The 25,671-nt window shown below is 39.4% G+C and overlaps 1 protein-coding gene across 1 annotated transcript in view; it reads left to right on the top strand.

Moving 5' to 3' along the window:
• Window positions 1-25,281, top strand: part of LOC123520080 (ceramide synthase 6-like) — a 44,744-nt gene extending 19,463 nt beyond the window's left edge. Inside the window, 2 exon segments of the mRNA XM_045281968.1 lie at window positions 17,751-18,397; window positions 18,400-25,281. Coding sequence (XP_045137903.1) covers window positions 17,752-18,397; window positions 18,400-18,848 — 1,095 coding nt within the window. The 5' untranslated portion in view covers window position 17,751 and the 3' untranslated portion in view covers window positions 18,849-25,281.
• The last annotated feature ends 390 nt before the right edge of the window (window positions 25,282-25,671 follow it).

Genomic DNA, 25,671 nt, shown 5'->3' with positions numbered 1-25,671 from the left:
GGTTAGGAATACGAGTAAGGTGTTGCACCAGTTGCTCTAGGTCAGGTGTGGGCAAACTATTGCCTGTGGGCCATATGCAGCCTACCAGAAGAATTCATGCGGCCTGGCAAATGTTAGTAAATTTGAAAGAGCAAGTTAATAATCATGCCAAATAGTATTGTGAGCATTTCGTTTTCTTCTCACAATTGTGCACATGCATGTGAGAATGGCTTTTCTTTAGAAGCCTGTCATTTTGTTTTTCTTAAATATTAATGATTTTGGGTTAATATAGTATGTGGCCCTATAAGATTGTGATCTTTTCTAATGTGGTCCTAGCACTGAAAAGTTTGGCCACCCTTGCTCTAGGTCATTGAGGACAGCAAAGTTGAAGACTCATTAACCAGGTTGGTTAGTGAAGGGAGAGGTAAGCCAAAGCCGGTGGTGAACATTGAAATCTCCATAAATGGAGATCTTTGTGATAGGATAGAGAGACAATGTTCTCCACTTTAGAAGTTAAACTGTCAAAGAATTTACTATAGTCAGAGGAGTTAGGGGAGAGATAGATAAATTTAGTGAATAACTATTGAGTTGAAGCCAGATGGTGGAAAGCTCGGAAGATTCAAGAGGGTGGGCACAAGAGCAAGTCAAGTCGTTGCACACACAGATGCAACATCCAGCTTTGGAACGAAATTGAGGATAGAGAAAGGGGTTACTGTCAGTTGCTTTAGGCACCTGTGTTATCTTTTTATTTTACTATTGTTTTTATGTGTGTGGTTTCAAGTATTTTATTGGAGAAATGCAAGATATTGAGCCAGCTGAATTACAACAAATAAGGATCATAATACAAAAACTAGAAAAATAAGAAGAGAATGAGCAAATTTTATGCACTAAATCAAACCTTAATCTAACTTTAAACTCTACAAGGCAACTAACAGAAGAATAGGTGATTAGTTTTTGCCTCATCCTTGAGGATGCTATAGTGAAAGTGAATGATAGAAAATATTGTATGAATTTTGCAGCCCCTAAATTGTGCAGACTTTGAGATAACAGCCTCTCTGTTTGATTGGTTTTGGTACTTGATATGTGTGGTATTATGCTTTTCTTTGAAATTATTGTAGCATGTAAATTTTCATGAACGTTTCACAATACCCTGACCTTTGTTTAGGATTTTAAAGTTTATAAAAAAAGACTGAGAGATTGCTGGACCTGGCTAGACTCTCCAGACAGGCAACATGGTATCTTTTGAATATAGGAAACAACAAGTTCGGGGCATCCTACGAAGGATTCTCTCTCTCTCTCTCTCTCTCTCTCTCTCTCTCTCTCTCTCTCTCTCTCTCTCTCTCTCTCATTGTATATACAGTAATACACCGTTTAACGGACAGGATAGGGGGTGTCAAAGCTGTTCGTAGAGCGAAAATTCGTTAAGCAGACGTAATTTTCCCATAGGAAATAATGGAAATAGGGGGATGCGTTCTGGGCTAGTCCACAACATACCACATGGATTAAAAAAAATATATATATATATATATATATATATATATATATATATATATATATATATATATATATATATATATATATATATATATATATATATACGGCAGCATATTGGGCCACCGGTGTACCACTACTTTTATGATGTCATATGAGTCAATGGAAGTTAGTGGAGCTACGTACAAATTCTCTCACATTCTCACATTTATGTTCACAAAACAACATTTCTGTTAGCTTTTTGGAGCTGGATCCAAGATTCTTTAACGTCAGAGCAGCCTCTTGCAGCGAAATGGCATCCATGAATGCTTGGAGGGACGGTGACAAGGTTGCTTTCAGGTTGCTCTGAGGTTGCTGGGAACACCACCTCTGGAGGTGGTGTTACTGTCTTATATATGCATTTATGTTCACAAAACAACATTTCTATTAGCTTTTTACAAACTTTGCCCCAAAAAGGATTGTTTTGCAATGCATAAAGTGAAATCTTACATGGAATACCCAAAAATAAAGCAGAGATGAGATGAGCCACAGACAAAGCGGGAGACTTGCGGCGACTCGGAACACCACCTCCAGAGGTGGTGTTCCCAGCAACCTCAAAACAACCTGAAAGTAACCTTGTCACCGTCCCTCCAAGCGTTCATGGATGCCATTTCGCTGCAAGAGGTTGCTCTGACGTTGTTAAAGAATCTTGAATCCAGCTCCAGGAGCGCTAGAGACAGAGGCGGGGGGAGCCAGCCAATCACAGCGAAACTACTGCGTTCGTTCCCTCACCCAGCAAATTCAAACCAATAAAATTCGCTAAAACAGATGTGGTTGTACGTTATGCGGATTTTTGGTCTAACTTTATATAGTACGTTAAACCGGAAATTCGTTAAACAAACATTCGTTAAGCGGAGTATTACTGTGTGTGTGTATATATATATATATATATATATATATATATATATATATATATATATATATATATATATAACTCGCTTTAACAAAATTTTATCTAGGTAATTTTTTCTAAGTTTGAAAGCCCCACCATATCACGCAAGCCGACAGGCTTTTGAATACACTAGTGCCTCTCGTGAACAAAACGCGCACCACTCACTCCCCTACTTCAAAACAATAACAGCGTCAGCAGCAGCTTGTCTTCCCTCGTTCTACATGCCACCAAAACGCTCCGCAATGTCGCCTAGCGTTGCTAAGAAGACCAGGAAGTCTCTTACTCTCGAAGTGAAGTTGGATATTATTCACAGACATAAGAGAGGCGAGAAAACTAATAGCATTTCTTCCCACCATGGCTTGACTCCATCTACTTTCTACCATTTTCAAGTCAGCAGACTCTATTAAGAAGGCTGGTGAGATCATATCTTCCTTGCAAGCTAAAAGAACCACCTGAACTCGTGACTCTGCAATGGATAAAATGGAAAGCCATGTAGAAATGTGGTACAAAAGTTTTGTATGCGGTAGAATGATGCGCCCTTTGTTTACAATCCACAGGTTGTAAGCTAGCGTATTTCCCGCTCCACTCTCCCTCCCTTCATAAATTTAAGATCGTCAACATATAAAGTTACTTACATACATACATTAGTGTACATTATAATGACTTAGTTTTAAATTAAACTGCTTAAATGTTTAACTTCATAATTTTTACATTCATTAACCCTTGTGCGATGGGGTAATTATAAATTAATCATTCCCATCTGCGGGTAAAATGGTAAACCTAAAAAAATCACAGGAGATAGTTTTACTCATGAAAATACGTTTCTTTGAAAATCTGAATACATTGATGTACTTTGCAGCTTGCTACGATCTCTGACAGCAAAGTTATTGTTTATCAAATATTCCTCCTGATAGCCACCATGTAACCCGCCGTGAGAAACAACCCTCAGTGTGATAACAGCACGCCAGTTCTCTCTCTCTCTCTGGGCATATCTTTTGGGTGAAGAAATTGTACTTCCAATGAGAGAGAGAGAGAGAGAGAGAGAGAGAGAGAGAGAGAGAGAGAGAGAGAGAATGTGTCAGCTTGTTTTGCCTCTAGGCCTTTCCCTACTCTCCTAATCTCTCTCTCTCTCTCTCTCTCTCTCTCTCTCTCTCATATGTTAGGAGGGTGGATTGTATGAGAACAGGGAAAGATGATTGATAAATTAGATGATCATAATGATGTAGCAACACTGCCAGCATGAAGTAGGGAAGGCAAATGGTCAGTGGCAAGTTGCACTCAATGATGGAATCACGTGGTACCTCTCATTCTCGCTCGACCTCTTCTTCACTACCATCTCTACCCTCTCAGACTTCTTCCTCTCGTAATCCTCTACCTCCTGATCCTTCCCTACCAAATACTTCACCCATTCATACTCCTTTACCAAATCTTTCCTTCCCTCACACTCCAAATCCTTCACCCCGTCTCGATCATTCACCACCTCACACTTTACATAATCACTGTCTTCACTTTCATCAGTCTCCAGATAATCATTGTCTTCACTTTCACTAAAATCCACATCACTCCCAAATGACATGTATATATCACTATCCATCTCGGTGTGATATCTCCCCTCATGCGGAGGGAACATTCCACTCGCAGTGTCATGGGGGTTGCCAGATGTCTCCTCCAAGATGGAAAGATGTGAGCCTAGACCGAGATGAAATAGCAAAACTAGCAACTCAGCTCGTGGACAGTGTTGCCTGATACATACACTCGCCCTCCGACTTGAGTAAGAAAATGGGAAGTTTAAAGAAGTGGCGCAAAAAATCATGATTACATGAACAATCACCACCGCATGAAATGTACCGATGCAATCGTTCATGAACGATCACCGCCGCACAAGGGTTAAACCTTTCACTGTACTATGATGCACTCTCGCTTTGTTTACTCTCAATGGAAGTTCAGTCAGGGGTCAAACTTGTTATAATTGGTTCGCTTAATGAAGTTTTGCCTAATGAAGGTTTTTTTAGGAACGTAACCCCTTCGTTAAGCAGGGGTTGCCTGTATATATACAGTGGTACCTCGACATACGATTTTAATTGGTTCCGTGACGATAGTTGTATATAAAAAAATCGTATATCAAGTAAATTTTCCTATAGAAATTAATGGAAATACAATTAATTCGTTCTTGTGTTATGAATAAATTTTTTTTACAGTAAGGCCTATAGTGCCTGTAGGCACACTTGAAGAGTGTATTGGAAGCACTGTTCAGCTTCCGCCTATTAGTGGCGCAGGCAATTTTATTTATAGAGGTACCCATATTAAGGCCCATTTCACCACCCAAGCTCATCTTGAGTGTAACCACCTAGAACCTGGGTATCATGGTGATATATAGGTAACTTTACACCACTCAACAAAATGGCAAAGTGTTTTAAGGCTGTACGTGGTGGGATTCGAACCTACGCGTGGACGTCTGCCCGATCCCACGCTCACCACCTTATCCACAATGCCACCACCTGGCACCTCCCTGAATTTACCTACCCCCGCCCCCCAAAAAAATAACTTGCTTTTAATAGCAACCAAATATAGATTTAATATAAGATAACTACAATGTTTATTGTATGCATGATATAAATTAACTATATTGCTCAAAATAACAACTTAACCTGCAAAACTCGGGACACATCGATAGACCTTTAGGCTTTTTACGGCTATATTTTGGCTATTTTCTTTCCGTTTTCTTTGCTTGTGAGCTGGTAGCGCAACACTCATCAGGAGTAAACATATGCTCTACGTCACTGTGTCACCAAAGATGAATGGTAGTAGCGACAGTGATTTCATTGTGTGTGATTCTGTCACTTCTCCCGCTCACCTTACTTCTATACCTTGGGTCTCTCACCATATTACAGGGAGACAACTTTTGAATGAGAGTTGTATCAGAACAGGAGAGAGAGAGAGAGAGAGAGAGAGAGAGAGAGGGGATACAAGGGGCCCGTTTTCTCGCGCTCTAGCCAAGGCTACTGAACCCGATCGGACGCAAGGCCACATAAACCGGTGATACTACCTCATTCAACCTGTGATATTCTGGTAACCATGACATCTAGAGACTTCTGGTTTTTTGCATTGCAAAGAGGAAGAGTTGCTTGTGGGCAGGAGTAAACATATGTTCTATGTCACTGTGTCACCAATGATGGAGGGTGGTAGCGAGTGATTTCACTGTGTCTGATTCCGCCACCTCTCCTGCGAGCCTTACTTCTATACCTCAGGTCTCTCGCCATGTTACAGGGAGACAACTTTTGAATGAGAGTGGTATCAGAACAGGCGACTGCAGAGAGAGAGAGAGAGAGAGAGAGAGAGAGAGAGAGAGAGAGAGAGAGAGAGAGAGAGAGAGAATATAAGGGCATGTTTTCTCTCGCTCTAGCCAAGGCTGCTGAACCCGATCGGACGGAAGGCCATGTAAACCGATGATACTACCTCATTCAACCTGTGATATTTTGGTAACCATGATATCTAGAGACTTTTGACTTTTTGCATTGCAAAGAGGAAGAGTTGCTTGTGGGCAGAAAACCATTTGTACTCACTCGTTTATTGAATTTCTAAGTGTAATCAGTATGTGAATACAGGCTATTTTGTGTGTTTCTCGCCAAACTTTTACTTTTGGGACCCATGATCACGGGATCTTGAGTTCACAAAACTTAATAAAAAAATACACACTGCCGAGGAGCACAGACACATGCATGCACAAAGGATGAACAACGCACGAGGCTTTCTTCTTCTTCTCATCCCTATTCTGTCTAACTCTCTAATGCAAGAGTTAACCAGCATTCTTAATCATTCATACCTTTCACTGGTAAACTCTGGAATCCCCTGCCTTTTTTCTGTATTTCCATCTTCCTACGACTTAACTTCTTTTAAGATAGAGATGTCGAGACATTTGTTCCTGAATTTTTACTAATTCTTTTGAATCTTTTAAGGAGACTACAATTCCAGTGGGCCTTTTTTTTTCTAATATTCATTTTTCTACCCTAAGTAGTTTTCCCTCTTACATAAAAAAAACTTTATCAGATTACAGGTAACTCTCGATTTATGCAATAGATGCTTTCCAAGAGGCATCGCGTATATCAAAATTCGCGTAGATCAAATATGTAATTCTCACAATAAACAATAGATAATAGGGGGGATGCGGGATGTGGTCCAAAAAAAATTTGTACAAAATACTCTATTTATTTGGCTAAATTAACATGTTTATTATTTAACATTCTAAATACTAGAAGTGTATTTAAAGTAAAGGAAAAAACAAGAAATGACAAAAGAAAGCAAAAAAATGATAAGAGAAAACAACAAAACAAAGAATACATAAACATAACACTCACTGCGTCACTGCCTTCACCACTCACACCACAGTCAGTCACCATCTTCCTCTGAGCTTTACCACTTTATCAAAAATCCACTGATCAAAAATAGCCCCACATGCAGAAGAATATGAAGGACGTTTTGGGGCCATCTTGGTGAATTATAGGCAGATTGAAGAGATTCTGTCTGTACTCAGTGCTGGCAGACTGCACATGAGGCACAAGAAGAATGGGAGCTGGATTCAAGATTCTTCAACAACGTCAGAGCAACCTCCAGCCGCGAAATGGCATCCATGAACGCTTGGAGGGATGGTAACGAGGTTGCTCTCAAGTTGCTGGTAACACCACCTCTCCAGGTGGTGTTACTGTCTTATATATGCATTTGTGTTCACAAAACATTTCTATTAGCTTTTTACAAACCTTGTCCCCAAGAAAGGATTGTTTTGTAATGCACAAAGTGAAATCTTACATGGAATACCAAAAAATAAAGCAGAGATGAGATTGCCCACAGATGAGGCGGAGACTCACGGCAACTCGGCCGCTTCTTATTTTTCTTGTGACCCTTTTGGCTTGCGTGTTGTCTTTCACCACAATACTTATGTTTCCACTCCTCTATTGCTTGCTATAATGGATATCATGAAATACCGTGGTATTTCATTAGTAATTCACTATCACTCAGTGCCACGGAGTCAAGGTTATCGTCATGGCATGAGCGTATATGAATACTAAGATATGATCAATTGTGTCCCCAATACATGCAAGACATCCTGACTGGGAATTATTGCAAATCAAAGTATCATCCATGAAGCTAGTAATAGAATAACCTTTCTTCCTCAGAAATGCAAACACTGGTTTCATCAACTTGTGAAAATTCTTAGACCTTCAGCAATACCATTGGGAAGACAACTGAATTTATAGATAGTATTATCCCATTTAAAACATAAAAAATCCTGTTGGTCCTCTGCAATTTTAACTGAGTAATATGCATCTCTTATCTTAGATCAACTGAGGCTAAGTAATCTCCATCATTGATGAGCCTAATAGCTTCCTCAAAGTTTTCCATTTTGAAATGTTTGTAGGGGATATAGTTGTTTAGTTATTTTAGGTCAAGTACCATCCTGTATCCACCATTCCTTTTAGATCTAAGAAAAATGGGAGAAAGAATTTGAGCTTCCTTCCTCTGTGTAACCACCAGTACCTTTAACTCCAATAATTTTTTTATTTCCTCACTAATGATAAGTTGTTCCTCTAAGCTGAAATGATATGCACACTCCCCCCTGAATAAGTGCACAATGTCAGAAAAATTAATATCCAGATGGCAGTGTAACATCATGTCCAAAATTACTGGGTCCTTAATAATTTTCCTCCACACATGAACAAACTTATGAAGTCTACCTGCTTCAAAGTTGTTACTAACCTCAGTTAATGCCTGTACTGACCCCGGCCCCTGGCGTTTTTTGAGTCTGGGTCCTGATGAGCCTGGAATTGCCATTGGCTATCCTTGACGCCCCTCTGCAGTCCATAGGGCTGAAACCTTGGCAAGTAGTACTTCTGAGTGGATTTCCCCCAGAAGCCTCTGGACCTGTCACCAGTGAACCTCCATGGGAGAGGGTTTTTCTTGGCTGCAAACTTATGTTTCAGCTTCTCCGTGTCCTCGATCTGCCTGGCAGACTGGGATACATCATCTCCAAACAACATGCGAGACATTGGCCACTTATCAGAACACAGGTGTGGATATTTTTGGTTATCTTCCCGCCTTGCCAAGTTATTTTTGTGGTTGGCATGCCCAAGGAGTGCCAAAGCGTCAATAATCCTGTTCATTTCCTGTTCAACCAATGGGTGACCATCCTCCTGTGCAACCTGATCCAGAACCAGAAGTGCCTTTGTAAGGCACTTAAGAATGTCCTCACTTACATCTTTGAGTCGGGCGTCTGCCTTCCTGTCATTCGTTTTGAGGGCCTCCCAGATCTTGGGGTTGCACTCTACAGGAGCCAGCGTGAGACAATTGTTAGGGCGATTGGTAATCCCGTCCTCTGAGATGGCCTTGTAATCCTCCTCCTGCATGCCTTTGTCAAACAGGAAATTGACCATCCTAGCAATCTTGTCATCACTGTCCCCAGAAACTGTGTCAGAAGGACCCAAATTCTTTGCATTCTGAAGCAAAACACTTCCCCTATGGGTTACTTCCATGATTCCACTTTCCTCACTACTATCATCAACAAACCCAGAAAAGTTAGCAGGTGACTGATGCCTTGTGGAAGTACTTGCTTGAAAATACACCTCCTGTGTCAAGGATGGTTGTGTATTGGCACTAAGTTTTGCTACTTCTGCACTCAACACTGCCAGTTCATCTAACACAACACGCCAGGATGGCTCAGGCATGGAAATGTGAGTGGTGGGGTCTGTGTTTGAGCAGGCGACCACTGCACGTGGCAAGATTGGCGACGGCCATGATGCATCGGGGAAGCACTGCAGCTGGTACTCATACCACGGGAATGATGCCTCTCCTCTCCATCTCTGGATGACCTGCTTACACTCCTCCTGCCGGGAACCCGGGTAGAGGCCACAAGCGGAAGTGCATTGCCGTCCCCGGAGCAAGACATGACTATCAACCTGCACGTGGTAATCTGTGCTGCCCCAATATGTAATAATTGTTAGAAAATGGCAGAATGGTAGGCCCAACCCTTACCATAGCACAATGGCAGGCCTAACCCATGCCACGAAACAAAGTAATGTGCGAACCTTGGCTAACTGGTAGGCCCAATCCATACCAGAACAATTGGTAAGCCCAACCCATACCAAGTAGCCAAATGGCAGGCCCAACCCATGCCATATATTCAAATTGAGAACCATGATACAATGTACCTACGTCTCTGATGACGTGGCAGTAGGTCTGGCAGAAAAATACGGATCAGTAGTGCAAATGTCCGACCAGTATGGGTGCGAACCAGCAACTGACGGTGTGGAACGGAACAGCTGATCTCGTGGGAATGCTTACCTCAGGGTGATTTGGTGAAGTAAAATCAGCGTAGGAGTGGATAGGGCAAGAAGTTTGGTTAAGAAGGTCATTAATGAATAATAGAAAGAGAGTGGGTGATAGGACAGAACCCTGAGGAACACCACTGTTTATAAATTTAGGAGAAGAGCAGTGGCTGTCTACCACGGCTGCAGTAGAACTGTCAGAAAGGAAACTTGAGATAAAGTTGCAGAGAGAAGGATAGAAACTGTAGGAGGGCAGTTTTGAAATAAAAGCTTTATGCCAGACTCTATCAAAAGCTTTTTATATGTCTATCGCGACAGCAAAAGTTACACGAAATCTCTAAAAGAAGATGACCAAGACTCAGTAAGGAAAGCCAGATCACCAGTAGAGCGACCTTGATGGAAGCCATACTGGCTATCAGATAGAAGATTGTGAAGTGACAGATGTTTAAGAATATTCCTATTGAGGATAGATTAAAAAACTGTAGACAAGCTAGAGATTAAAGCTATAGGACGGTAATTTGAGGGATTAGAACGGTCACTTTTTTTTAGGAACAGGATGAATGTAGGCAAACTTCCAATAAGAAGGAAAGGTAAAAGTCGAAAGACATAATTGAAAGAATTTGGCCTGGCAAGGTGCAAGTGCAGAAGCACAGTTTTTGAGAACAGTAGGAGGGACCCCATCAGGTCCATAAGCCTTCCAAGGGTTTAGGCCTGAGAGGGCATGGAAAATATCATTACGAAGAATATTGAAGAAATATCCTTTCTAACTGACTCATCATCCTGATAGGTATGTACTGGGTAACATATCAACTGTTATCAGGTCATCACCATTTGCCAACAGATATTTTTATAATTAAGTCATTAACTTGATTCCAAACCAAACTTTATGGCTGATGTTCTCAAGTTTGAAAACAAAAATAACTGTGTGTGTGTATTTACCTAGTTGTATTTACCTAGTTGAAGTTTTACAGGGCCTGGGCTTTATGCTTGTGTGGTCCCGTCTCCATATCTACACTTATCCAATTTTTCTTTAAAACTATGTACACTCTTTGCTGACACCACTTCCTCACTGAAACTGTTCCAAGTCTCAACACATCTTTGCGGGAAACTAAATTTTTTAACATCTCTCAGACATCGTCCCTTCCTTAGTTTCTTACTATGCGATCTTGTGCTTCTAAAGTCATATTCTTCTCTCAGGATCAGTTTCTCATTATCCATTTCATCCATTCCGTTAATCAATTTATAAACTTGTATCAGATCCCCTCTCTCTCTTCTCTGCTCCAAGGATGGTAGATCCATAGCCTTTAGTCTCTCCTCATATGTCATCCCTTTAAATTCTGGAACCATTTTTGTAGCCATTTTTTGTAGTCTCTAATTTTCTTATGTGTTTCTTTTTATGGGGAGTCCACACAACTCCTGCATATTCCAATCTAGGTCTTATTTTAGTACTTATCAATTTCTTCATCATTTTCTTGTCCATATAGTGAAATGCTACTCTAATATTCCTTAGCAAATTATACGTCTCTCTGAAAATTCTATCAATATGGCTTACCGGTTGATTATTTTCTTCCATTGTCACTCCCAAGTCCTTTTCCTTTTTTTACTTTTTCTAGTTCTACTCCATCTCCCATCTTATAGATTCCCACTGGTCGTCTTTCACTTTTTCCCATTTCCATGACATGGCTTTTGTCCACATTGAATTCCATCTCCCATTTTTTTGCTCCATTTCCAGATCTTGTTTAAGTCTTCCTGTAGTATTTCACAATCCTCTTTTTGTTTAATGACTCTGCACAGTTTCGCATCGTCCGCAAACAGATTTATGTAGCTGTTCACTCCCTCTGGCATGTCATTTACAGTACCCTCCCGAGTTTAGCGCTATCCGAGTTTCGCGATCCTCGAGTTTGGCGCTTAGTCCTAAATTCTTACCATCCCGAGTTTGGCGCTGTGTCGCCCCGAGTTTCGCGCTGCTTTGACAAGTATCGGTCGCGTTTACTTCCGGGCGGCGTCACGTATGTTGCCCCAAGACTCCTGCAGTTGGCTGACTGAGCTGACCACGTGTGCACGCGTCCTTAGCCCTCTTCCACCAGCATCTTGATAGTTCTTATATGCAAGCTAATTAATTGTGATGTCAGGAAATAAAGGAGGCACTGCAGCATGTGGCTCGAAGAAACCTACTTGCAAAAGGAAGCAGGCCAGAGAGGCAGGGTAAGAAGAAAAGACTGTTAAACATGAAGGAAAAAGGCGAAGTGTTGGATAAGCTTGATGCTGGAATGGGACCTGTTGCCGTTGGAAACTTGTTCAACATTAGTGAGTCTACTGTTAGAGGAATAAGAGCGAAACGTGAGGAAATAAAACGTTTCCTGAAAGACGCTCGAGGAGCTCTGTGATTCAAGTTGCTCACATCACGCATCCTACAAGCAAGTTGATGGTAACAACAGAACACTATTTGAAGAAATATATTGTTGACAAAAATGACCGAAATGTGTGCATATCTTCTGGTAAGGTAAGACAGAAGGCAAGAGAAATATATGCTGCAGTGGCACGTAAGTTAAACATTGACAATCCTCCACCTTTCTCTGCTAGTAATGGCTGGTTCTCAAGGTTCAAAAAAAGACACTCGTTCAAGAGGGCACGATGTCTGGGTGAAGCAGCAGATGCATCTACAGAAGAGGTGGAAAGTTTCATTGGTGTCTTGAAACAGATGACTGAGGATGGCGGTTACGATCTCCGTCAAATATTCAACGCCGATGAAACTGGGTTTCACTGGAAACAACAACCAAAATCAACCATAATCGCCAAAGAAAGGAAGCCCAGAGGGCACAAGGAAAGTAAGCAACGCTTCAGTGTTCTTTACAGTCAATGCAACTGGAGACTGTAAAATGAAGCCACTTGTTCTGTACACTGCTGCCCGCCCTCACCCTTATCGTAACAAGGACATGAAAAATCTGAATGTTTTGAAATAAGGGAGTAAAGTGGGGAGGAAAAAAAAATCAGCTTCGTCCCGGGCCAGAATGAATAAGCGTTTTTACATTGTTTTCAATACCCCGAGTTTGGCGATCCTCGAGTTTGGCGCTATATCTTAAGAGGAAAGCAAGCGCTAAACTCGGGAGGGTACTGTATATATACGAGAAAAAGTATTGGCGCCAATACTGACCCCTGTGTGTGTGTGTGTGTGTGTGTGTATATACGTAGTTGTATTTACCTAATTGTATTGTACAGGGTTTGAGCGGGGTCCATAGTGTCCTATCTCTTGTCTCCATATATCCAATTTTTCTTTAAAGTTATGCACATTATTTGCTATATTAACTTCATCACTCAATGCATTCCACTTTTCCTCCATGTGGAACACTATTTTCCAATATCCTTCGCATACTGCCTCATCCTAATCTTTACATGTCCTCTTGCCCTTCTATCTTCTTCTGTCACCAGCACCAGGTCTTCTTTGTCTATCTTTTCAATGCCATTGACTATCTTGGACATTGTTATTAGGTCTCCTTGTTCTCTTCTATCTTGTAAGATTAGCTGTCCCATTTCTTTCAGTCTTTCTCCATATGTTAGGTCCTTTAGTTCTGGCACCATCTTTGTAGCAATCTTCTGAATCCGTTCCAATCTTACATATTTTTAAGAGCTCGGAGACCACACCACTGCTGCATATTCCAGCTTAGGACATATCATGCTTGTGTGTGTGTGTGTGTGTGTATTTACCTAGTTGTATTTACCTAGTTGTAGTTTTACAGGGCCTGGGCTTTATGCTCGTGTGGCCCCGTCTCCATATCTACACTTATCCAATCTTACTTTAAAAGTGTGCACACTCTTTGCAGACACTACTTCTTCATCTAAACTGTTCCACGTCTCAATACATCTCTGCGGGAAACTATATTTTTTAATATCTCTCAGACATCTTCCCTTTCTCAGCTTTTTACTATGCGATCTTGTGCTTCGGATGTCATATTCTTCTCTCAAGATCAGTTTCTCATTATCCACTTGGTCCATTCCGTTGATCAATTTATAGACTTGTATCAGGTCTCCTCTCTCCCTTCTTTGTTCCAAGGTTGGTAGATCCATAGCCTTTAGTCTCTCCTGTGTGTGTGTGTGTGTGTGTGTGTGTGTGTGTGTGTGTGTGTAATTCACCTCGGTCATCTGCTGGTCACCCAGCCAGTCTTCCCCATTACGGAGGGAGCTCAGAGCTCATAGACCGATCTTCAGGTAGGACTGAGACCACCAAAGCTCCCAGCTGTCCGCCCTGGGCGTCACAACATTCGACCTGCCCACCCTCCTGGCGGCCTCAGGCCACCCCTCTCGGCAACCTGCAGTCCTTCGTGTTCGCGGCCCTAATCAATATATTCCTACATAGTTGTAAATAATATACCAATATAACAATATAACCTTTTACTTACCTGAATAACCATAAAGAATTATTGGTTGAAAACTCATAATATGCTTTGAAAGTACAAAAACTCAAGTTACGTACAAAATCGACTTACGTCATGTTTCAGGAACGTAACTCTGACGTAACTTGGGACCTTACTGTATATATATACAGTAAGCCCCCAAATTTAGTGAAATCCAGCTTAGCGAAACCCTTATTTAGCGACTGTCTGGAAAATGGCCAAGCCCTCAAGTTTAGCGATTTTCTCTCATATTTAGCGAATGTACCGCACTACACTGTCCCGCTTCCCGCTCACTCTGAGCCAATTGTCCTGCCTCTTGCTCGCTCTGAGCTATTCGTGTGTCTGTTTGGCCGTGACGTCAGCCCCACAGTGCCTCCAGCATTCCCGCTTGACACGTGAGCTATTGTGTGTGTTAATCCAGTGTGTGAACAAATTTTTTGTGCTCCCATCCTCGCTGTTTAGCAAGTTTTGCTATCACCATGGCCTCCACTAGTGGTTCGGGGGGTGCTGATTCTCGTGAAGGTGGCGATGTTGCAGCTGTAAATGGGGACTCGAAATGGGGACTTTGGGCAGATGAAAGACTGATTGGTATTTTTCCCTATTTAAAGTAGTATTCAAATTTGGTGAAATTCCAATTTAGCGATGGTTTCGGCAGACTAATAGGATCACTAAATGTGGGGGCTTACTGTATATATATATATATATATATATATATATATATATATATATATATATATATATATATATACAGTGGAGAATCAATGCTCGAACTTAATTCATTCCAAATGGCTGAGTATTAAAAAGTTTGAATATTGATACCTATAAATCAAGTAATTAATTCCAATCTTAGTAAAACCTCAAGTTTATAAAGATTTCAATGTATTTTTTTTACAATTTTGTTTTGTACATACCGTAAGTGAAGGCTGGTGATGGATAACTTATAGTCCTGCTCCTCCAACAATGTGGATTGGGTGCGGCTGTGTTGGGGAATTCCCACTGTACAGTGATGAAGCATGTCTTATAGCCAGTGATGCAGCAGAGTTCTAATATTAGTAAAACTTTAGCAAATATGGTCAGCAAATATACGTATGCATTTAACCTTAGTATTACAACGTATGAGAGAGCAGTAAACTTATTATTGATAATATATTCATAAGCCTGGCAAGAAACGTGGCATACATATTTTACAGTGTTGCTAAAAAAAAATAATATACTTATAAAGAGGTTTCCTTGCAGTTTGGGATGGGTAAATAGTTCCATAGTTATAATTAGATTATATCGTGAAGGAAAGTACTTTAAAATAAGCTGACATAAGTAAGAAAAAAACTACATTCAAATCCTCACGGCAGCAATACCAATCACACCCGCCATCCATACAGGTGATGGGAGGTCAGCTGCGGTGTCCTTGACCAGGAAGAAAGAGAGGGGGAGGAAGAGGGAGGGGTAAGAGAGAGGAAGGAAGAGGGAGAGGGGGGGTCAACGAGGGATTAAAGGTATGGCAGTGCTATACTCCCGCTATTTCCCATGGGGGCCGCACCCAATCCACATTCTTAGACGAGCAGGACTATAGAAGAGGATGGGAGAAGGGTGGGGAGGAGGAGGGAGGTCCCTGGAGGATGAGTCACCATCCATGAAAATGTCTTTTGTAACTTTTCTCCTGGTGTGATTCCTGTTAATCAACTAATGGAGTGCTGTGGCTCACTAACACTTGCACTCTCACTATTAAGCCTCTTTAGTGTCGTCAAAAATTTCTAAATGAAACATTACTGACAACGCAGAAGATTGTTGTTTATCTCAAGACTGCGTATGAATTACCGTGGTATTTCATTTGTAATTCATTATCACTCACTGCCACAGAGTCCAGGTTATCTTCATGGCATGAGCATATGTGAATACTAAGATATGATATCCATTATAGCAGGTAATAGAGGAGTGGAAACATAAACATCATGATGAAAGTAACACGCAACCTACAAGGGTCACAAGAAAAAGAAGAAGCGGCCGAGTGGCCGCAAGTCTCCCGCTTCGTCTGTGGCTCATCTCATCTCTGCTTTATTTTTTGGTATTATATTAAGATTTCACTTTATGCATTATGAAACAATTCTTTCTTGGGGGCAAGGCTTGTAAAAAGCTAATAGAAATGTTGTTTTGTGAACATATATGCATATATAAGACAGAACCACAGGACCAGCGGGAGATTAAAATGGGGACCAAATCGTGCAATCGTGAGTCAAAGTCGTGCTCGGCGAAATATGGTATATTTTACCGATTCGTGTATACGTGAGATTCGTGTTCGGCGAGGTTTGACTGTATTAAATCAAACTTTTGCGTTTGAGTATTGAAAAGTTCGAGTATTGAGTCTTTACTGTATATATATACAGTGGTACCTTGAGATACAAGCTGCTGCCTGAAAAGGCAAAACATATTTCTCCTATCTCCGCCTACCTCCTCCACCGACATGCTTAGCCCGGAGGTGGGAGAACAATGGAAACAAACTTCAACACCCCTCACTCTCTCTCTCTCTCTCTCTCTCTCTCTCTCTCTCTCTCTCTCTCTCTCTCTCTCTCTCTCTCTCTCTCTCTCTCTCTCTCTCTCTCTCTCTCTCTCTTACTTAAAACTTCATTTATTCAATGAATAATGTTTACAGGATCATCAACGAGTTCTATGATTATTAGAGCACCCAGTCTTCTCTGTGTGGCTATATTTGTACACTCCAACTGATCGACAGTCCTAAGTGAGGGTTAGGGATGCGGTAGGGTAACATCCCATGGAATGCACCCTCTGAGATAAACATACTTTATAAGAGTATTTTATCTATTTTATATTATCTTTTGTTATGTTTTATCATGTTTCTGTGCAATAATTATTATTTATATATTACCTTTTCTTACCTGAAAACACTTATAAAAAATATAGGCACTCTTTTTGGGGAGGCTGGAATGGATTAATGGCATTTCAGTGCATTTCAATGGGAAAAATTGTTTTGATATACGAGGTCCATCATGGAACGAATTAAACTCATATCTCAAGGTACCACTGTATATATAATTTTTTTCAGTAGTTTTATGATTAAGGATCAATTCTCTATCCTTTGAATGCTTCATTGTAGTGGCCATATTGCTCTTGTGTATGGCAGTGATATACTGTACAAGTTTATGCATTAAGTGATTGACTGATTACAGACCCAGGAAGAGATGTCATGGCAGGTGAAGCAGTGTGAGGATTAGATATCACAGCATGCAATATACTTAGGAGCCATAAGAGAAGATGACACTAGAAATCTGATCCCATTGGGCTGTTATTTTTTTTCAAGAAATTTTCAGGCTTTTAAAGTATGCATATATTCTTTGGTATATATCATACCTTAATTTAATTTTTTATTTGATTATGTTTTTTTTTATTACCAATTTACTTAATTTTCCTTGTAATTGAAATATGTTGATGTTTTGCAAATTTTTTTTTTTTGTCTTTTTGAGGAAATGAAGTCTTGTCTTCATTCAGAAATTAAAGGAGCTCCACCCTTGCATAGTTACTTGCCTCTGTTGATCAAACAGATTATCTGTTCTTATTTAACTAAGAATGCCCATTTTAACATACCATTGAAGAAAAGAGAAAGTTGGTGATGGAGTTTCCTCTCCCCAGAATGGCAGCGTGGATGTGGCGCAGTTTTTCATCTTGGTTTTGGAACCGAAGGGTGTGGCTGCCTCCGAACTACTCCTGGGAGGACCTGGTGCCCAATGAGAAGGTCCACTATGCCAACTGGAGTGACTTGTGGACATATCCTATTGTCATGGCGTTCATTGCCATTGCTCTCCGTTTCTTAGTGCTGAATAAACTGGTATACTCTCGCATTGCAACAGCAGTGGGTTTAAGGGATGTAAAGCCACGCCCAGTAGAACCCAATGAGGTTCTGGAACAGCTGTTTATTAAATACAAGGCCAAGATTCCTGATGGCGAGGTGAGTGCCAGTGCTAGCCTCCTTGGGTGGTCAGAACGACAGGTGGAACGCTGGCTGAGGCTGAGGACAGCTCACACTCGAATCAACAAATTCACAAAGTTCATGGAGTGTGCCTGGCAATGCACATACTACACATTCATTTTTGTTTATGGCCTATGGGTAATGTCTGGCAAATCATGGTTATGGGACATCAGGTACTGCTGGTATGAATATCCAAATCACAGTGTGGACACAGATGTGTGGTGGTACTATATGGTCTCCCTTTCCTTCTACTGGTCGATGACCTTCACTCACTTCTTTGAGATTCGACGTAAGGACTTCTGGCAAATGTTTTTCATCACTTGGTCACTATTGCACTCATCACATTTTCCTGGACCTGCAACTTGACTCGCATTGGTACGCTGGTCCTCATTGTTCATGACTGTGCAGATATCCCCCTTCAACTGGCCAAAATGAGCATTTACTCAGGCCACAAAGCATTCTGTGATGCTGTGTTTGCCACCTTTGCTGTCTTGTGGATTATAACACGGGTTGGTATCTATCCACTGTGGATTCTTAATAGCACACTCTTTGAGGCTCCCACCATTGTGCCCATGTTCCCTGCTTACTATATTTTTAATGGGCTACTTTGCACATTGCTAGTATTGCATGTGTACTGGACTTACCTCATTTTGCGTATCATTGCCACCACGCTCACTAAAGGCAATGTTGAAGACAACCGATCTTCCTCGGATCCTTCAGACCACTCACTAGAGGGAGAAGAGAATAAGAAGGAGAATTAGAAAAGCTACTTGCACTTGTTTACCTCTCTCGTCTCGAGTGTCACATTCTTGTTCGTATTTTTTATTTTATTTTTTAAATTTTTTCTTATACTTAACTTTCTTTCTCCCCATTCTCTTAATGTTGTATACAAGAAAATACTATTATATTTCAAAGGCAGTGTGTGTGTGTGTGTGTGTGTGTGTGTGTGTGTGTGTGTGTGTGTGTGTGTGTGTGTGTGTGTGTGTGTGTGTGTGTGTGTGTGTGTATACACATACTTATATGAATGCTGGAAGTGCTTGTTAGTTTATGAATATTTTGAATGGTTTTTGTCAAATTTTTTCTAAGTCATATATGGAACTTGTCAGTTACAATGGTGATATATTGAGTGAAAAGTAAAGTGTTACTTAAGTCATTGTTTCCACTGGCTATCCAGCAGTTTGTTGGAAGCTGGAAACTGGAGTATATGTTATCTAAAGGGAGCAACTTGCACAACACAGTGGGCCAACTTGAAGATATTTATTTTTATCTCATTAGAGATGACTAGTTGCCTGTGAATGATTCCCTGGTACTGTACCTCTCAGTGATCATTAGCAATTACATGTAAAAGAAATATTCTTATAATGAGGATAAGAAAGGCTTCTAGGTTAGTAGTTGAGATCTCATACCAGACTGTAGGCTGTTGTGGCAGTGGGTAAATATATATTGTAGAACATATTTTTTGTCAAACTGAATTTATATGGTCTGCATTTGACATACCATAAAAATATTACTTTTGTCAACATATAACTGCATTGCACTGTTTATGAAGTGTAGTGAGTATTGTGACTGCATGAGAATTACACTGATTGTTGCTAAAGTGCCTTGTACAATATACTTACATACCTGAGTTGTTACATTGAAGCAGTGACAAATTTGACACTAACAGAAAGCAACATAAAATGATGGTATTTAACAGCTTTGATAGGTATTGCATTCTTACCCAAAAGATTTTCATCATTGGCTGAGAATTCATACCTAAAATGTTTTATGCAATATTGTTGTGTTGTGTTTGTTGTTCCATGAAGGAGAGGAAAGAGTGCATAGTATCTTTTTGCTATGCAAGAAGATTGTTTGCCTGATAAGAATATGGAACATGTCTTGTGATTTGATAGTAACATCAGATAATGGTTGAACATGTGTGCAAATGTTATTAACAAGACTTCCACACGAATATGCTATACTTACCATGTAATTGTTTTTTGCCATGTATAACTAAAAGATTGTTATGCTTTCATGCTAAAAATTTTAGTAAGCCTAATTTATGCATTGAAGAAGTTTTTATAGATTTGTAAACCACAAAATTATATTTATTTTCTGAAACATTCATCTTATTTGGTCTTTGGATGACATGAAGTACAGAATTACTCTTTATTTACAGCTTGGCACCTTTTTGTCCAAACAATTAATATTTGCAGATTGATTGAACTATTCTTTGATTACTTTTGTGCAATTGCTTTATATATCTAATGTTGTGAGGAATTGCAATCTCCATTAAGCTGGGAATAGCAATATAAATGTTAATGTTCAATTATCAAAAATGTTTTGCTGAAGATAGTTTCAGAAATATACAGGTGAAGGTTCAAATAGTACATGTTTAGGTGAAACATCATTATATAAAACTTGACTCATGATATATTAAACAATTTCTAACCTTGGTTTCTTTTGTAGTCATGCATATTTGATTCTTCAAAACCACTCGTTTTCAATCTCTGTTCTACACACAAGAACTCCAGTCTTGGATAGTAATATTTTAATAGGATCATATTGCATGTTTTTTTGGAACCTATGATATACTAGTTTGTACTGATTTACACATCAGTAATTTCACTTAATAGATTTGATTTACTGCTTGTATAAGTTTTAGGCCTCTAAATAAACATTTCTGATAGTTATGTCAGGCTCTCTTCAGCTATTGCTAACTAGTAGCTAGATTAATTTATAATTTCATGCAACTAAACTTGTGTCATTCAAAATTATTTTGAACATTTTGCTTGTTTATATCAGTATACCAGACTTATGTCCCCACATATGCAAATGTAGAATAGCTATAAATTCAAATGTCAACCAGTGTTAACTAGGAAACTTGAGAATTTTATCCAGTTTGAACTCTCTTGAATATATTCTTCAAAAATATTTTCCCACATTTTCCTATTTAGTACACATTCATCAATTATAACCATATAACTAAGTATGATACCTGTTCCAAAGACCTACAAGAGAATACTTGTAGCAAATGTCCTCTCTCTCTCTCTCTCTCTCTCTCTCTCTCTCTCTCTCTCTCTCTCTCTCTCTCTCTCTCTCTCTCTCTCTCTCTCTCTCTCTCTCTCTCTCTCTCTCTCTCTCTCTCTCTCTCCATTCTCTCATTGCATCCACAAATCATCTTATTTTTCCTCCTCTTGTTCTCTTATACCATAACCCTGCTTTCCCTGCAGGTCTTTTTGCACATACCGTGTGTTGCACTCTAATACATCCCTAGTTGTCTTGTTGCTTTCTTTCTTTGTGGCCAAACTTCAGACTGCTGTGCTTGATCCCTTTAATCATTTCATATATAGTTTCTTTTGACTGAAAGAAAAAAAGTCTGGTATATTTTAGTCTTATTTATTTATTTATTTTTTTTTTTCCTTTTCTCTTTTCTGAAAATGTCTTTCAAGCAATGTCTGTTCTTTGCTATTTATTCTTAATTGCAGCATTACCTGTTTGGCTATTTTCTTCCTGAAACACTAAAGAAATAAAAACAAAAATTTGAAATGTGAATACATTATATAGTTGAGGAGAGATTATTTGGATTTTTGGGTAAAAATGATGATAGCATTGAATAATGGCTAAGAATCTCTGATTTAGTGTAAAGTAATAGAATTGTTAAAGATTTGCGTAGAAGAAAACTTATTAACTTATGACATACAGTTATGTGTTATTTTCCAGCATCTTAGTTTGTAGCTGCTCCATAATAGGGAGTTTTCAAAACTAATGATTGCCACCAGGTGACAGTACAATACATGTCCCCTTCGCTCACACAAGGGTAAGATAGAATATACCTACAGTGTCATTCCATAAACATACAGATGCAATAAGTCAATATAATATGTTTTTCTACATAATTCCTTCTAAGTAAACTGTATTCATGAACAAATGTATACAAGTTGAATTTCTAGTGAATTGGCATTGAGGCTTATTTGGTCATGTCCACATTTCCAAAAGAGTACACCCTTGATCTGGAGTGTATTGATCCAGTTGACTGTAAACATGAAGACATGTCTGTGTCACTAAAAAGTTCAGACCGATCGGATCAACTTCCTAGTATATGGAAACAACAATTCTAATTAAGAATAGGTAACTTGAGTATCCTGGCAAGAGTGTTGCTGTCTAACCTAACCTGGGCTAACCACCTGTTTAACTTAACAAACACATTGTTGGACATCCAGTTACTTCCTGCAGTAATGTCCATGCCACTATGCCATGAGGAAGAGGAAAGCTTTACATACGTATTCCTCTCCCCTCACTCCACAGTAGTCCTTGACTTATGAAAGTGATGATAAAAACCCCACCAAAATAACTATATCCATATATCAAGATGTTACTGAGTATGCAAGGTCATCCTATATAGTACAGTCAAAGTTTTTACCTTTTTCATTGTCCAAATCAATAGATTTTAGACCTGTAATATGCCATATTTAAGATATTGATAGCAGTATTGCAAGATAATCACAAAAAATATTTTTTTTGACCGACGTCTCCCAAAAATATCCATACAGGATATTTAAAAGTAGATATATAATGTCAACAGTATCATAATAATTAATATTCTATGCATCTGTATGTGCCTAGGATTTAATACAACAATATTTTATTTCATGTCAGTAGGGGACATGTAGCAGCTGTGACATCTGGTAGATTTGTTATGAAAACTCCCCATTTCCCATGATTAGATTTCCCTGTAAAAATGACTTCAACAGTATAAGAATGTTGCTAACCTCTGCTACATCCAGTTTTGTCACCATGGCCCTTTGATATAGGAGGATTTGTTTCTAGAAACTGATCAATACAAAGAAAATGCATTTCTTATGGACAGTAGAAATTTCATTTGAATTAATTCATTCATATACATAGTATTGTATGAAACATTTGTCTACTATATTCATCAAAGCAGTTTCTAAAATGAACTAGAAAATGAGCTGTTGCATTGTTGTGTTAGTGGTAATCACATGAGGCATCCATCACCAGTGTAGTAAACAGCTCTATATGAGGATCATGTGCTATCCATCTCACTTTACTTAAGGTCAGTTAGTTAAATACTTGTTCTTTTGCACAGCATATTGGTTACATTGGGTCTAATAGTATTGAAATTAATGACAATGAGTACAGTGGAGACTCGGTACTTGAATGTCTTAATAGTCAAACTTTTCAATACTTGAAAGCAAAAGTTTGATTTAATACTCAAAAAATATACTTGGTAGTCGAACGTCAACACACATGGTTGTAAATAAAGGCTCCCTGGCCTCTCCTTCCCCCCCTCTGCCAGTTGTGCTGTTGCAGTCATCAGATTAACATTTTCCTGTGTTCTGTCTAGTTTTTCATTTAGAAACTTGCAATAGCACCAAAGGCTTATTATTTGTGAAAATACCTGGTAATCGAATGGCTGCACACATGGTTGTAAACAAAGCACTGTCCTCTCCCTTCCTGCCACCGCCATTGTCCTGTTCTGATACCGATAATACCGAAGCAAAATACCAGTACATATTCCAGTATACCGGATCCCTAGGCCTGCAGTAGTGAGAAAAACAATATTCTGCTGTCTGGCTGTAGTTTTTCATTTAGAAACTTATAATGGCACCAAAGAGGTTTATTATTGGTAAAACTAAGGAATTGAGTGAGAGTGCAAGAGTTGAGAGCAACAGCCCTCCACTAATGGATTCACAGGAATCACACCAGGAGAAAAGTTACCAAACATTTTCATGGATGGTGACTCATTCTCTGACGACCTCCCTCCTTCTCCCCACCTTTCTCCCCTCCTCTTCCATGTTATCAGTCACTAGCCTTCACTTATGGTATGTACAAATAAAAATAGTAAAAAAGTATTACATTGAAATTTTTGTAAACTTAATGTTTTGCTAAGATTAGAACGAATAACCTGATTTATAGGAATCAGTAGTCAAACTTTTTTTGATACTCGAACAGCCATTTGGAATGAATTAAGTTTGAGTATTGAGTCTCCACTGTATATGTATAATGTCATGTGAAGTCTGTTTTCACTTAACTAACTTGGCTAACCATCTACCTCCATTATCCTGAATGTATAGGGATTTTTATGGATATTTTGGAAAGAAAAAGTGTCTTGTAACATGTCTAGTATTTAGATAAATTTTTGGATGACCCTAGGACCAACAACGATTCTTTCCATAGGATCAATGCTTCTGCTTGTGAAGTCAGATTTTGTGCACTTTTTTGGAACCATTTAAGCACAAAACTTGGTGCACTGCAGTGTGTTGAATGACTCCATGATACTGTACTAGTGAAATTCCTCATTCTAGAGTATTTTGTTACCTTTCTTATTATCAGTGATTTATTTTCAATTAAATGAGAATAGTAGGTGTAGGTGTTTGGTGTCATGGCTGCATTGTAACAGTGTATGAGGATACTGTTTCTGAAAGTTGGCTGTTTTCTCTAAGCTTCTCCCCAAAACATTGGTTATTTTTTTTGGTTAGGATGTGAAAAAAATCTGAAAAAAAAAGAAAAAGAAATATTAATAGAGTAATTAAAATGAGAAATCACTGTAAAAGCTAGTAAAAGTGACATAGGGTTGTGTCCTGTGCTAAATGTAATAGTGAATTTACACTTAGCAAGTGACTACTCATGCAAGGGACAGCATGACCTTTACATTTACATTGATCTGATAGAATAAACACTGAAATTATTTAATTCATAAATAGTTTTTAGTGGTCAAGCAGGAAGTAAAGTAATTGTAATATATAATGTATCAGTTGAATAATTTTGTTGTGGCTAATCAGCTATAAAGATGAAAGAGCATGAAGGCCATATTTTCTCTGGGAGTGATGCTACACAATGCTTGCTGTGACATAGATGTCTACCTGCAGTGTTTGCTATATGAATTTTCATGTAGGAATTAATGTTATTTTGCAATTATGGGTATTTTGTGAGATACCATAGTCCTGCTCCTCCAACAATGTGGATTGGGTGCGGCTTGTTGGGGAATTCCCGCTGTACAGTGGTGAATCATGTCTCATAGCCAGTGATGCAGCAGAGTTCTAATAGTAGTAAAACTTTAGCAAATATGGTCAGCAAATATGCATACGCATTTAGCCTTAGTATTACAACATATGAGAGAGCAGTAAACTTATTATTGATAATATATTCATAAGCCTGGCAAGAAACGTGGCATACATATTTTACAGTGTTTCTAAAAAAAAAATATATACTTATAAAGAGGTTTCCTTGTGGTTTGGGATGGGTAAATAGTTCCATAGTTATAATTAGATTATATCGTGAAGGAAAGTACTTTAAAATAAGCTGACATAAGTAAGAAAAAAACTACATTAAAATCTTCACGGCAGCAACACCAATCACGCCCGCCATCCATACAGGTGATGGGAGGTCAGCTGCGGTGTCCTTGACCAGGAAGAAAGAGAGGGGGAGGAAGAGGGAGGGGTAAGAGAGAGGGAGGAAGAGGGAGAGAGGGGGGGTAGCCAACGAGGGATTAAAGGTATGGCAGCGCTGTCCTCCCGCTATTTCCCATGGGGGCCGCACCCAATCCACATTGTTGGAGGAGCAGGACTATAGTCACATCGC

The sequence above is a fragment of the Portunus trituberculatus genome, chromosome 46 (genome assembly GCF_017591435.1).
Source record: "Portunus trituberculatus isolate SZX2019 chromosome 46, ASM1759143v1, whole genome shotgun sequence".
Taxonomy (NCBI): Eukaryota; Metazoa; Arthropoda; class Malacostraca; order Decapoda; family Portunidae; genus Portunus; species Portunus trituberculatus.
The sequence above is the reverse complement of the archived record's forward strand: the minus strand, read 5'-3'. Positions and strand labels throughout refer to the sequence as shown.